This window comes from Aulonocara sp. 'chitande type north' Nkhata Bay, linkage group LG15 (genome assembly GCF_057382095.1).
Source record: "Aulonocara sp. 'chitande type north' Nkhata Bay isolate Kocher_YH1m ecotype deep benthic linkage group LG15, A_spYH_male_GT1.1, whole genome shotgun sequence".
NCBI lineage: Eukaryota > Metazoa > Chordata > Actinopteri > Cichliformes > Cichlidae > Aulonocara > Aulonocara sp. 'chitande type north' Nkhata Bay.
The window spans coordinates 30001752-30017453 of record NC_141358.1 but is presented as its reverse complement, the minus strand read 5'-3'; the positions used below and the strand labels follow the sequence as shown (position 1 = coordinate 30017453).

Here is a 15702-nt window from a genome sequence, read left to right as displayed (position 1 = left end):
AATATGACGTGTTGCTTTATGTGATATTTAGCACTTGCCTATGTCAATCTACAACACAAATTCTAATACAGCAAAGCAATGAGATCAAATTATGATGATCTTCAATGCCAAAATGATGTCTTTTTTAAAGTACCACATCGGCAGGTACATGGTTTTCCACCTTCTAAAAGAGTGCTTTATCATTCTTTTTGGGAAATGACATGACGCTGAATAAAACGGCTCAATGAAGAGAAAACACAAATTCTAAAACCACGCTGGGCTACAACTTGACATCCAAAAGAAGAATACACTGTCTGTCTATCTAACTGAATATTAGGAGCCAAACAGTCTGTAACAGCGCGATGGATGGCCTCATCACTGTGCTCAGACACTGATGCTGCTCGGATGGCTCTGCTGTGGCAGCTCTTGGAGGAAGTTACAACCCACCATCCTGGAATCCAAGCATGTGATACTCTGAATTTGTGTTCAGTCTGAGCCCACTGTACATGTGCTGCAGATAGAGAAAGTGTAAAGTGGCCTGTACATCACAATGAAATTAACTAGTGGGGTATAAAATGGATATTAGAGTGACTATTTCTGTGTGCCAAAAAGTGATCGTCTGCCAGAAAGTGATTCCCGTCCGCTGGAGCGTGCGCAGCTGCTTAAAGCTGTAGTGCCCAGATTACTTATGTAGACAGCTACTTCCGTGCAACTGATATAAGATGTGGTAAGCTGAACACAGCTTCAACCGTCTGTTTGTTGAAAAATATTAACGCAACCGCACTACATTTTCTTGTTAGTAATGGTAACGGCGTTGTAATGATAGAAAGAGTAATTAGTTAGATTACTTGCCGTTAGTAAAGCCGTTACTTGTAACGCCGTTATTCCCATCACTGGTTAACGGTAGTTGACAAAGACCTGTGGTTCTATGGGAAACTGATCCTCAACTTCTTTGCTGTCCTACCTCTGTAAATACTCTTCTGGTTAGATTTCAGGCCTAGTCACTTTTTCAAGCCACGCTGAACACAATAGTAAGTACATTTTGTAAATTATGGATAACATTAGTGTCCAGCAGGACAGTAAAGCAGCATATGCTTTACCTACTGTAAGCAACAAACTTTGGAGCTGACACGAAACACGAAACTCTAGTTCTTCTACTAGCTACTTGGCTGGCTCCAACAGGAAGTCAATCCTCATAGACTCTGGTATATACTCGTAGCACTTCAAGTTAGGTAGTCAAAGCAGTCTATGCCCACTGCGCAAAGTGACTTGGAGTGACATCTTTTATAAATTGTTTTTGGATGTACAATTTTGGTCCACTGAAGGAATTGTTTATGAATGTTATGTTGCCGTCTGTCTGACCTCTGTGTTACAGGCTACCTATAATCCAAACGTGGCCATTGTGGATGTCTTATTAATATCAAACAACTTAGACATCATTTTTATACTGCTTCTATAGTATCTGCAGTCTAATGTTTCCAGAGGGTGGAGGGCATGTTTTCTGTACAGAGATCAGCAGACATCTTGGAGATGTCTGCTGATCTAATCTTTAGAGAAAGTAGGGTATTTTGTCAACACCATCAGATGTCAACACCATCAGGATTTTTGTCTGACGGTGTTGACCCTTTTTCTAATGATGTTGACAAATGTCACAAAAGTGTGCTATTCACCATTTATATTAAGTTATTTTTTACTAATATTTCAGTCATATTACTTCTTGTGTATTTTACTGATATTTCTGCTTCACGGATGTGTCAAATATTATCAAATTTGCCTTATCTTGAATCTCATTGTGTATGTATACATTATTAATCCTGTAGGAAAATGCTTAGTCCTCTGCATTTAACCCATTCACTCAGTGATGCAGTGGGCAGCTACCAATCCAGGATAGCCTCTGTTTGTTGGATTTGAACGCCCAACCTTTCGATCATGTGGCATCTACTGAGCTAGCTGTCCCCCGAGAGCTATTCTTTAAGTGATGATGTATGAATCCTGCTTCCAGGCCCAAACTACTCTGTGTTTGTTAAGCCTGTTGTGCTGTTAAAATGTTTTAATGCTTTTTATCTTGTTCTATTACATCTGAACAAGCCCCTAAAAACAGCCAGTGATCACTGTCAGCCTAACCATCGGAAACCCTCACGTTAACTTTTATCAAGTGGAAAAAAGTTAGCATTCATCCTCCAGCTTCACTGTGTTTATGTTATGCTAACACAGCTGTGTCGCTAGCGATCACGTAGCACATCACTATATACCAGCTAGCCCAACTTCAGTAACCTGACAATAGTCACTGCTGTTTAGTTTTCTGTCTCCATTTATGTTGGAAGTGGTAGCAGAGCTGGTATATCATGTTCAGGTGGAAACAAGCAATCTAACTTTAACTTTAAATTTCATATATTCTGTTTTCATGGATGCCTGGATGTTACACCTGCTAGTGCAGCCACACTGATCATTTTATTAAAGATGAAAGAATTTAGACAGTTTGTGACTCTCAGTGATGCCGCAGAGTTCCTTTGCTTTGGGATCTGCAGCAGAGTTTGGACCTGGAAATGGCTAATGACATCAAACTTAATGGCTGGATAGCATTTCTATTGCTTAATGCATAATTGTGTTGTGAATATTCATCCTTAATCTGTGAAAAAGCACAAGGTTCAGAAGAATTATAGTAATTAAAAAAATGGTACATTTCAGGCTAGAATAGCAAAGGGGAACCTGTCAGCAGAGGAACGAAAGAGAAGGAACAGGGATGATCAAAAAAGAAAGAGAGAAAAAAATAACAGCCAGCCTGAGTTGAAGAAAGAGTTTTTCATAAAGGAAAGGGAAAGATGGAGAAATAGAGTGAAAGAGGGAAAAATAAAGAACACCAGTGATCTGAAAGGAAGAGAAAAAAGTCAGAAGAGAAGGTTTTGGAAACAAGCACAGAGAGTCTAAAGGAGAGAAAGTCCAGCAAGGTCTAAACACACAACCACAGAGAACTTTAGGAATCAAGGAGTAGTAGGTAGCTGGTGAACTATTAAGATGTAGAACTTGACATGTGCAAAAACAGAATTGTTATGATGTGTCTTGTGATATTACAAAGGTTGTTAAGGTTTAATTGTCATTTTGAAAGAAATAATATCTTGTTTTCTACTAGTGTGTCACCACCGTCAGATTTGTGTCACCACCGTCAGCACCTTGTCAACTCCATAATATGGAGTTTTTGTTTATTTTTCTCTTTTGGAGAACCATATAGTTTCCTCCCTCATGATCTTCCAATAAAAATATGTAATTTTCTCAATAAATGTGTAATTTGCATGTTGCTTAATATGATTGTTTCTTATACAGATTAAATACAAGCTTCTGAAAATATGTATGACTGTAACTCTAATAATAAAAAGCCAAAACAATCTTACTTTTAAATGTGGTATAATTACTTTGAAAACATATGTGCATAAACAATAGAACAGAGAAGCTGCTAATAGTCAAAATAGCTGAAACAACTTAATTTAAAATATATATTTTTGCATTTCTTTGTGTCTGACGGTGTTGACAAAAACCTTGCACTTCTCCAGCAAAAACATAAATTATTAAAAAATGTTACACCTGGGAGATTGTACCAAAACATGGTGAGACAGCCAAAACTTTGTGTAACAATTATATGTAAATATGTTTTTGAAAAATCAAAAATTATATTTTAGAAAATTAAAACCTGTTTTGTCCCTAATCTCAGGAATCACAGATATGACAGATTTAACCTGGTTACAAACAATTAAATTGTTTAATTGAAGCAGATAAACCAGTTAAAAAAACAGGAATATGTAAAATAACAAAAAAAGGTACTGAATAAATCAATAGACTAACACATAATAGATTAATAGATTGTGTTTGTTTATAAATAATTTGTATTCATGCATATCATGTTGATAACACAATACTGATATTTGTAAATAAAAAAATATAACATTTACTAACAATGTAAATTTCTTGCACCTGCCATAGACATCCCCATGACCTCCAAAAGAATTGCCCAGTTGTAAAGTTCAAATGCTGAACGTCTTATTCACGTCCAAGATAGGCCATGGTTGGACGTCCAAATTGTGAACCTAGTTTGGACGCCATATAGATGTCCAGAATTGATCATGGACCAACAGACCCAATATGCACATCTATTCGAAGTCCAATATTTAGGGAGATAGACCTCTCCACCATGTTTGTGCTGTTATAGAGATTTTTATTGGAAATACCTGACAAATACTCAAAGCCAAAGTTTGCAGTTTTAATGAGTGAAATTTCAGAATTAGTCTATTATTTAGTGTTAATTAGCATTTTCTATGTCTGTGCATCGCGGTAGTTATGTTTATTGATATGGCTTGCTAACAAAGCTAGCATTAGCTGATTAGCATGGTTGTGGCCATAATACTAATGCTGACTTGACATTACCAGTTTCAAAACACTAAGATGTCACTAATGTTGACAACCAAAACGCTCAGCTTGAATGTTTACAACAAGTCATTTGCTAACTAATAGATGATGTCAGAGTGATCTGTCCATTTTTTATATCCAGTCTATACTTTGAACCCACAATGCACTCCACTGCCTGCCTTGTGGAGTGACAATACTGCAAAGTGTGCTAATCTCTATCAACAACAAATGGAAATGAATATTCCTTATTGAAAATCATGCAAGAGTGCAGCAGATTTACAGCTCATATATATGTGAGCCTTCTGAGCTCCAATATACCTTAATGTCTACATGTTGCATCTAGAATTCTTTTTTTATGTTGTGGTGGGTGGCCTGTAATAAATACAGCTGCAGATCCAGTACAGGTGAAGCTACAGGCAACCAAGATGGGATACCTGTAAGGCCATAGCTACTGTGGCCAATGATTGTGCAGCCAGGAGGGAGACACTGCATCAAAAAAAAAAGTCATATAGTCAGGATATCCCTGTGTGTGTGTGTGTGTGTGTGTGTGTGTGTGTGTGTGTGTGTGTGTGTGTGTGTGTGTGTGTGCGTTTGTGATGTGAGTGAGTGAAGGTGGAGGAGCAGATCAGGGCAAGCGGCATGCAGCCAATCAATTCACCTGCACCAAAAAGGGAGGGTGAAAACTGAAAAGCCGGCTGTGTGTGTGTTATGGAGAGGCTTCCCCTTCGCTGGCTGATATATGAGGCACTGTGCAGCCCCAAATTACAGTCTGGTATACAAGTGTTTTCTGTTCATTCAGAAATTATAGCAAGCTCCGAGGGCCAGCCTCAGAGCTTCACATGCTGACTGCTGGGGCTGCTGCTCTGATGGAGATGGGTTTGGGGAGCGTGTATGCGCACGTGAAGGGCCTGGCTGAGAGGGAGAAAGAGAGAAAAAAAACCCCTCACCTTTAATGTTGTGTTCGGATAACTAATGGGCACCTTGTGGAAAGTGCTGTTGGAAAGCACAGCCTGCCTGATGTCTTCGAAGATGGTGATGATATCATCCAGTAGGCAGCGCTTGTCCCTGTGGCTCAAGACGCAGAGGTGCGCGAACGTGAAATTGAATCCCTTGTAATTGACGCGCAGATCCAACACCTGCTTGTGGACCTGCAGGACCTGATCGGCCAGCTCCAGGATGTTCCCCCCGGACTTGGCGAGCAGGATCAGCCTGCCATATCTGCCCGGGGTGTGCAAATCCGAGTACAGCTTGTGCTTTGACTGGTCGATTTGAAACAAGCTGTTAGCGAGACTCCGCTCGATCTTGGCGAGGCTGTGAGTCGGGGCGACCAGTACCTCCAGGTCCGTCTCCGGCTTGAATCGGCTCAGCACTGTAGATCCGAAAATGATGGTGAGCACCGCAGGGACGGTGAGGAAGAAAACGGGATGTCTGCTAACGAATAAGCCCAGCCAGTAGAACGAAGCCTTGAGCCCTCTGTGTATCACTTGCCGCAGCATCCTCCACAAAATCCAGCTTGCAGATGCCCCGTGTCCTCCGATGAAGCACATGTGACATCAGACTCCGTTCCCCGGCTTAGTACAATTCGTAAGAGAATTACACCAGGCTACAACACCATGCACACACTCTTACATGCACACACGCTTACACACTCTCACACACACGCACTCGCACACCTGGAAAACAGCACTGCAGCAATTCGCGGCAAGGCGGGCTAACGCGCGCGCGCGCACGCACATACACGCACGCATACTCAGACAGTCACAAAATCATAGTGCGTGAGCCGAACGAGACGAGTCCACGATGTCTGATCTCAAGCCATTCCGCCTGCGTGTGATGGAGAGAATGCTGCGAGTCTCCTGCTCTGCACCGGCTGCAGTAGCAGCGACGAGCCGCGGCAGTGGGATGTGCATGTGTGTGTGAGTATGTGTGTGTATGCCTTCTGTCTGCCTCTACAGCTCTCACACCAGCGGTGGCGCCTGATTTATGTACTTAACTGTAACCATGTGGCGGGGTTGAAGAGGAAGGATGGATGTGGAGGGAGGGAGGAGAGGGGTGACCCGTGGTTATTTTTGGGAACCGGGGAGGCAACATGATAGTTGTGAAATGCTCCCGCAGGTGGCTGAATGACCAGCAGCACTTGGAGAAATGAGTCAGTGTTAGCTTCATGAATGGGGAAAACCCAACTTGTGCAGTGCTTCACGCTGAGTGGTTTGTGCAGGCCAGGCATGGTGGTGTAAATGGATCATTCAGCACAGACCTCCCTGATGTTTTTTTTTAAAGTATGTCTTTGTAAGTTGTCCAGTTATTCACGTTCATATTGCCAAAATCCTCCACAATTTAAATGGACATTTGAGAAGTGCATAAAGATATTTCTTGATATATCTTTATATTTGGATGGACACTAACATGGACTGCAGTTCTCAGAAATGACCTTGATTCATCCTTTTCTTAGAATTGGTATAGACATGCTAAAGGGAGCAAAGGTCCAACAAGACCAAATGGCAGGTTGTCTTGGTAAATTAATTGGTTCCTGTGTAGGGCTTTTCTACTCCACTGAAGCACTCTTTAAACAACATGCCTCATTCACAAAAGCACTTTTTTCTATGCCTAAGTGCTTTATATTTAACATTCACACACAGTTACAATCGATGGTTTAGTATCTTGCCAAAGGATGCTTTGGCATGCATCCTGGAGCAACAGCCAGGAATTAAACCACCAACCTTCCAACCAGCCAATAACCTGCGCTAGTTCCTGCCATCTCAGATCTTAGGGCGACAGTTATCTCTCAAGGACTTAATATTGTAGATGCTGGTGCATCAAGACATCTGTGCCAAAGGAAACCATGTGTATAATCATGAGACGCAGGTGCCATGGCATTATTTTTTTTTGGCGCAGTATTAGAACTCGTCACAGCAAATTTCAATGAATGCACCTGCTCTTCAGTGGCGCAATCCCAATCTGCAAACTCACAGAATCTGAGGTTCATTCCTGCCAAATGTATGGGGCCTGTCCTACTCTCAAGTCTTCAAGTGCATATGGGCACTCATGAGTCAGCATATACTGCAAACCTTCCCTTAGTACTTGTCCAGAGATCTTAGTGACATTAGTTATTTTTCAATATATCCTGCCCCCCACAAAATGTACACAAACCAGAAAAGGATTATATAGTTTACCAGCACCAACTGGCACTTAGACTACAAAAATGGGAAAATTAATATGAAGTGGTTTTTTTTTTTTATTCAAACAAACATGAATCTTTGAGATCTAGTAACAGGAACCTGAGTAGAGTTGTGATCGTGGATGTGATCGTTGCTATTCTCTCCATATAAAACACAGTCACACAAAAGGCTGTTTATTAACAAAAGAATATATATACTAATAGGAGGCTGTTGATTATGACTCTTAGCATATGATGTCTACTTCTGTAACAGCAAACCCATAGCATAGAGTTCATGTGCATGGTGGTGTGGTGGTTAGTGCAGTTGCCTTATTTCAAGAAGGTCCTGGGTTTGAATCCGCATCTGACTGGGGCTTTTCTGTGTGATATTCACATGTTCTCCACATCTCCACATATAGCGTAGTAGCGTAGGCTCCACTTCCCCCTCCCCCACCTAGTATTCCTGAATTGGAGAAGATTAATTAACTGATTGATGGACAGTGTGAAGAATAGTAACACTATGTCTGTGGAGCAGATGACATCTGTGGTAATTTAGAACACCTTTTACTTAAGCTTATGTCCATAGACACACTGGAACAATTCCAAATTGGGTTCTATACCCCCCACTCAATGACAAGTGTGACTTTGTGTGGAGTCTGACTTGCTGGTAAAGGAGTCTCTTAATGTAAATGTACAGTAGTAAGCTTTAAGACACCCATTAATATAGCAGAAAGAGGAACTTCTGATCAGCATATGTAACATGGGCTACAATAGGTGTAGACCTGTTTGTGAGAGTACTTTGTAATCCAGTTCTAATCAGGACGTTTGTTTCAGAGAAGGCTGGATAATTTCTGTCCATTTGTGGGAACAGCACTAGCTAGTGGTGTTCTGTCAGGACAAGAAAGGCTTGACAAATCTAAAAATAGATATTAATAAAAGGTACCAAAGCAAATCAATCGCTCCCTCATCTTGGACAGTGTTGTCATAAAACGTCTCGCCTGTTTGCATCTATCCTTTACATTACTGCCATCTTGTAGCCACAGTTGGCTATTGCGCTGAAAGCTGCACTTGTTTTGTGTTCATAGGAAACTGCAGCTGTCTCAATTCTGGACAATCTGAGTCCAGGAGCATTTTCTGGTGATTGCACTTGTACATTGTTGATAAACTTCTGATCTTTCACGGTTAATTGATGGGAGATCAGTCTGCAAGACAAGCTTCTGCTGGCTCAGCTTTCATTGCTCTGAGGTCAGTTACGTTATGCCCTTTGTGTGGAAACACAGCTAGCATTAGCAAGTGAAAGAGCTTTAGCGATTTATCACTGTAACAGAGGAGCTTCATCTTCGTGAACAGCTTGTACAACATGTGTGATGTAGAGAATGGAGTCTGAAAAAGTTATTATTAACTAAGATAATACATTAGCAATAAAATCTGTGACAATAATAGAAAGATGATTGCAGCTCTGACCATTCTATCTAAGTAGGCAAGTTGATCAGGTCAAAGCTTTTTTCAGATTAGGATCTATTAAAAAATTGTCCTAATGTAATATGTTTAACCAACAATTTTTCCAACACTCCGCCTTTATTTTTCATTCATATTTTAATCCCCACTGTAGATATGGACAATTTCCCATGTCATAGACTGGCCAAGCTTTTTAATTCAGGTGATTTTTTAATTATATTATCAATCAAAAACTGTAGAATCAAAAGTGTTAAGGTTTTTGCAGAAGAGTTTACACTGGACAATTTTCTTTTCTTTTTTTTTCCTTTTGTTTTGCAATTTGAGTAAATCCTAGCCAAAGTCTACTTTAGTGTCTGCTGTTAGTGCCATGCTTAAAATGTTTTTTCATTGAAGTTATGCCACACCTGGATTCATCTCAATGAGAAACGATGGAACTAAGGCACTTTGAGCACACTAGACAACCCCTGAAACAAAGGTATAGAAATACATTTCTATAGAGTCTATCTAGTATTTCTCCACTTACAGTTTTTTCTGATTGCTTAAGCACATTTATTGTAACTATTGGCTAATTTTGCAAAACTCTTCACACAAATAAGAAAACCTGTCACCCAATAATCAAAACATTGTAGTTCTCTTGCAAAAGCAAACACAGCTAGATTAACTCTTCACACCTTCGTAAAAATGGTGTTTCCGTATCAAACAGTACACACAAGCCAACATCTACTAAGCACACAATGCGCCAACTGCACACTGATGGTATGAATACAAAACACATCTGGCTTTTGCTTTCTCTGTGCACAAGGTAGGCTATGTCAGTTTGAGCTCATACTTCTGTCATAGATCCATAAGCATAGAGGGATCCAAACTTCAAGTACTGGTGTTTATTCAAACACATCAAAACAAACACAAGTGTTCATTTCCAAGTATAGGATTATTTGCAATCGCCATAATGACTATATGGGTTACTTGGTCTGCAGTGAACATGCTTCCTCTGCCCCAGCATCTGGTCATCTAGCAATTCTGTAAAGTAACAATTTCAGTATTTTTACATCAATGGTATTGGTGTGTTTCTCATTGGCATATGGCAGTGCTACAAATCTTTGTGCGAAGTGACTGTACTAACCGATTCTCATTTCAAGATGTCCTTATGGTACTTGCTACAGTGTAGCGGCTCGAGTTAGGCTGGACCCGTTGGCCAGCTACCCTCAGGATCATTCCACGGTTGATTACATGGTCCACTATTGTAGCTCTGATGTCATCAGCAATTCTATTTCTTACTCTTCCTACCCTTCCTCTCCCCCCTCCTCATCTTCCTCTCCCCCCTCCTCGTCTTCCTCTTGCTCCTCCTTGTCCTTGTCGTCCTCTTCATCCTACTTCTTCACCTCCACGTCCTCTTCCTCGGCCTCCTCTACTTCTCACTCTTTCTGCTCCCTCCATTGTACTCCGCACACACAGCTTACCTGTATTATAGTGCTTAGGCTGATTGCAAAGTGAACTAATTATCTAGAAAAGTTTTCACATGTGAAAGTGTGCCAGACAGTTGGCAAGTTAGTGTTAATGATAGCCATACATGTGTATACTTTTGCTAGGAGTGTGTTGGAAATTTGGTAATTGAGTGTTGTGCAGTGAATTGTGCCTACAGTTTTGCAAAGTGTGTGTTACAAAATTGCAAACTGAGTGCAAAGCAGTTTTTGTGCTTTTAGTTTTGCAAACTCAGTGAGTGGTTTTGCTATAAGTCTGAATAGTTTTCGAGATTGTGCTACAGGAATCACAGTTAGGGTTTAAGCATTCAGAAAAAACTGTAATTGCTACTCTGCTACTGGCATGCTGATCATCAGTTTGGGATAATTAAATGTTTCCGTTATTCACTGATGGCTGATGGACCATCATGAAACAAGGGGACAAATTTGAAGAATATGGTTGTAATCGTGGAAGCAGAAAATAATGTAATTCAGCAAATCCTGGATCCAAGGGCTCAACTGATAGATTTTACAGTTTTTGCTCATTGCTTGAACACTATAAACCCATGCTTAGACTAAAGTAACACAACTTGAAGCTTTTGTTACCATACCCCAAACACATGTACCCATACCTTAAACAAAAGTGCTGCTTTGCACTCTGGTTGCAATTATGCAACACACATGGTCCTGCATACTACACTCTATTTCATACATAAGACACTTCGTTCAAAAATGAAATTTCAGGGTGCCATTTGGAAAACACATGTATCCAAAATACAAAACACATCGGGTAATTGCAACCACTCAAATATACACCTGAAGGCACTTACTTGCAAAACTGAACACCAATTAGCCAACCACAAAAAGCCCTCAGTTTAGCCATTTCAAGAACTTTGCAAGCATGGATGGAGGGAGAGCAAGAGGAAGAGGAGGAGGGGGTCAAAGAGGCCATGCACGGACCCATATTTCTGATGATATAAGAGCAACTTTGGTGGACCATGTCATCAACCACGGCCTGACTATGAGGGAAGCTGGGCAGAGAGTCCACCCACATCTAAGCCGCTTCACAGTGGCATCTGTAATACAGTTTTTTCTGAATGCTTAAACCCTAACTGTGATTCCTGTAGCACAATCTCTAAAACTATTCAGACTTATAGCAAAACCACTCACTGAGTTTGCAAAACTAAAAGCACAAAAACTGCTTTGCACTCAGTTTGCAATTTTGTAACACACACTTTGCAAAACTGTAGGCACAATTCACTGCACAACACTCAATTACCAAATTTCCAACACACTCCTAGCAAAAGTATACACATGTATGGCTATCATTAACACTAATTTGCCAACTGTCTGGCACACTTTCACATGTGAAAACTTTTTTAGATAATTCGTTCACTTTGCAATCTGCCTAAGCACTATAATACAGGTAAGCTGTGTGTGCGGAGTACAATGGAGGGAGCAGAAAGAGTGAGAAGAAGAGGAGGCCGAGGAAGAGGACGTGGAGGTGAAGAAGTAGGATGAAGAGGATGACAAGGACAAGGAGGAGCAAGAGGAAAATGAGGAGGGGGGAGAGGAAAATGAGGAGGGGGGAGAGGAAGGGTAGGAAGAGTAAGAAATAGAATTACTGATGACATCAGAGCTACAATAGTGGACCATGTAATCAACCGTGGAATGACCCTGAGGGTAGCTGGCCAACGGGTCCAGCCTAACTCGAGCCGCTACACTGTAGCAAGTACCATAGGGACATCTTGAAATGAGAATCGGTTAGTACAGTCACTTCGCACAAAGACTTGTAGCACTGCCATATGCCAATGAGAAACACACCAATACCATTGATGTAAAAATACTGAAATTGTTACTTTACAGAATTGCTAGATGACCAGATGCTGGGGGCAGAGGAAGCATGTTCACTGCAGACCAAGTAACCCATATAGTCATTATGGCGATTGCAAATAATCCTATACTTGGAAATGAACACTTGTGTTTGTTTTGATGTGTTTGAATAAACACCAGTACTTGAAGTTTGGATCCCTCTATGCTTATGGATCTATGACAGAAGTATGAGCTCAAACTGACATAGCCTACCTTGTGCACAGAGAAAGCAAAAGCCAGATGTGTTTTGTATTCATACCATCAGTGTGCAGTTGGCGCATTGTGTGCTTAGTAGATGATGGCTTGTGTGTACTGTTTGATACGGAAACACCACTTTTACGAAGGTGTGAAGAGTTAGTCTAGCTGTGTTCGCTTTTGCAAGAAAACTACAATGTTTTGATGATTGGGTGACAGGTTTTCTTATTTGTGTGAAGAGTTTTGCAAAATTAGCCAATAGTTACAAAAAATGTGCTTAAGCAATCAGAAAAAACTGTAAGAAAATTCCGACTAGAAAACAGGTCTGTCTTCATCTCACTGCCTTCTACTCTACTCAGATGGTTTTCATAGTACTGTTCTAAAGTTACCATATCAAGTGTACAGGGTATTGCAGGGTGCTAATGCTGCTTTTGCAGCCAAAGTGGTAGTTTCTGTGAAACATACCATGATTACTTATATTGAAGTACAGTGTTGTACAGTGGATGATACAGTATATACAGTGAAGTACTGTAAGAAAAATAAGCAAACCGATGACAATATGTGGTTGTATTTCTCTAGAATGACTCGAAGACCTTCTGGGGGAGGACGCCAACGCCTGTTCACACAACGGCAGGAACTTGCTGTTGTGGACCTAGTGAGGGCAGACAATGCCATCCGTCTCCACCAGCTACGACGGAAAATACTTGCAGACAGGCGAGTGTTCAGCAACATAGACCATGTGAGCATCACCACCATCAGACGCATCTTGGGTAAACACAGCATCACCATGAAGCAGCTCTACAGAGTCCCATTCGAGAGGAACAGTGACAGGGTCAAAGGACTTCGAGCTGAATATGTACGGGTACGTGTAACTGTCCCTTACATTTACAATAGAGTATTGGTGAAGTCCAGTAGCAGCTGAATATGTACCATATCAGTACCACTTGGATCTATTCTGAGAGCTACACAGGTACCTGTGTGATGGGGTGAGGGTGCTGTATGTGTAGCACTGTAGTACAGTGATATGTTCCCCTTTTTTTCAGAGAATCTTGGCCATGGATGGAGCTGCACAGTCTCATGAATACATTTTCATTGATGAAGCTGGATTCGACCTGAGCAAAACAAGACGACGGGGTCGTAATGTAATTGGCCAAAGGGCAATTGTGCACGTCCCAGGGCAGCGCGGGGGAAACATCACATTATGTGCCGCCATATGCCTTCGAGGGCTTCTGCACCATCATGCAATACTAGGTCCATACAATAGCCAGCACATACTCACATTTCTAGATGCTCTCCATGATATAGTTGTACAGAACAGACCAGATCAGCCCAGGTTTGTGGTGATATGGGATAATGTCAGTTTCCATCGGGCTGCTCTGGTCCAGGCCTGGTTCTCCAACCACAGTCAACTTGAAGTGGTATGCTTTTGCCCCCTTACTCACCATTTTTAAACCCTATAGAGGAATTTTTTTCGGCTTGGAGATGGCGTGTATATGACCGCCAACTACATGCCTGCATGCCTCTTCTGCAGGCAATGGAACAGGCCTGCGGCAACATTCAGGTGACAGCAATCCATGGATGGTTTTGACATGGAAGAGGATATTTTCCCCGGTGCCTAGCGGGAGAAGACATTGCTTGCGATGTTGATGAGGTCCTGTGGCCAGACCCCAACAGACGGCGGGATCCATGAGCCCACGTATGCACAATTGTCATGATTTTTTGTTTACAGTATAGTGTTTTTTCTATTACTGTATTATGGTTTTTTTTTTTGGTTTTTTTTTTTTTGCTTTATCTGAATTCATAGTACTGCAATGTACAATATTGAGTAGGTCTATTTGCTTTTTTGGTTGTTTGCAAATGTGTCTCCTGAAAATATGCCTTCTGAATGAACAATGGAAATCAAAGACTGCAGTGCTTTATATAAAGTAGACTAGTGTGTTCCTCCTGCTCTGTAAGTGTTTGCATATGATGCAAGTATGTGTCATTTTGTCAACAGAGTTACATTTTGACAAAGGAATGTTAGGTTTTGATAGCAGAGTTTAGGTTTTGAGAGTAGAGTTTCAATTTGGTGCAGATGTGAATGGTATATTTCCCAGTGTTGTGTCATGTTTACTTGTGTTTAGGGTTTTGGCACAATGAGCAAAGTTTTGCAAAATGTGTTCAGGCAACGGGCAAAAACTGTAAAACATAGACAAATATAAAACAGACAAAAATGTGTCAAAATTACTACCAAGTGCTTGACTGGCCAGCCAATCCGCCTCTATGACCTGAAGCCCATAGAGAATCTGTGGGGCATTGTCCAGAGGAAGGACATCTGAGCCAAAAATCAAAAGTGACCTGGGCTTCAATAACATCTTAGCAATATGAGATAAACAACCTATCCTATTTTGACACACTCAGCTCAGATATACAAAATTGGGGCTAGTAATGGTTGCTAGTAGCATAATTTAAATAATAAATTCCAGAATGTAATAACACTAGCAAAGAGTATAAATAATGCTAAAACATCCCAAAAGATCTATAAATGGACTGGAATTCACACCACTTCCTCTAATTAGGAAAAAAATACCACTACTTCTACTAAAATATTAATAACTATAATTATCTTTGTCACGGCGGGGTGCGTCGGTGTGTTTGTTGGAGCGGACCCAAAAGCAGACACTGGAGGCAAGGAGCTGGTTTGCAAACTGAAGGCGAGCCTTTATTTCGGCTGAAAACATGAAACTATGAAACACCAAGCATAACTATGATAAACTATGACGAACCTATGACTGACCATGATAACAAAAGGTAAAACTATGACTGTGACTAGATGACATGAGGGAAATTCGCAGACATCCTGACAATGAACAGTAAGAGACAAAGGACTTAAATACACACATGAGGTGATCAGGGGGAGTGGAGACACATGAGGAAACAGCTGACTAGGATGAACATAACGATGCACAGGAAATGTAAACTAAAACACAACGACATGAAAACTGGACTTTCAAAATAAACAGGAAAACATGACAAGACACATCTCCAAAAGTTGATTCTGTTCATCTGGACGTAGCGTTTTGTGGGAGAAATGTAGTTGGCGGTCATATACACGCCATCTCCAAGCCGAAAAAAATTCCTCTATAGGGTTTAAAAATGGTGAGTAAGGGGGCAAGTATACCACTTCAAATTGATTGTGGTTGG

At 41.0% G+C, this 15702-nt stretch overlaps 1 protein-coding gene across 1 annotated transcript in view; it reads right to left on the bottom strand.

The window, feature by feature from the left end:
• Positions 1-6280, bottom strand: part of ptchd4 (patched domain containing 4) — a 65593-nt gene extending 59313 nt beyond the window's left edge. Inside the window, exon 1 of the mRNA XM_086262837.1 lies at positions 5325-6280. Coding sequence (XP_086118963.1) covers positions 5325-5924 — 600 coding nt within the window. The 5' untranslated portion in view covers positions 5925-6280. The remainder of the gene's footprint in view (positions 1-5324) is intronic.
• Between the last annotated feature and the right edge of the window lie 9422 nt (positions 6281-15702).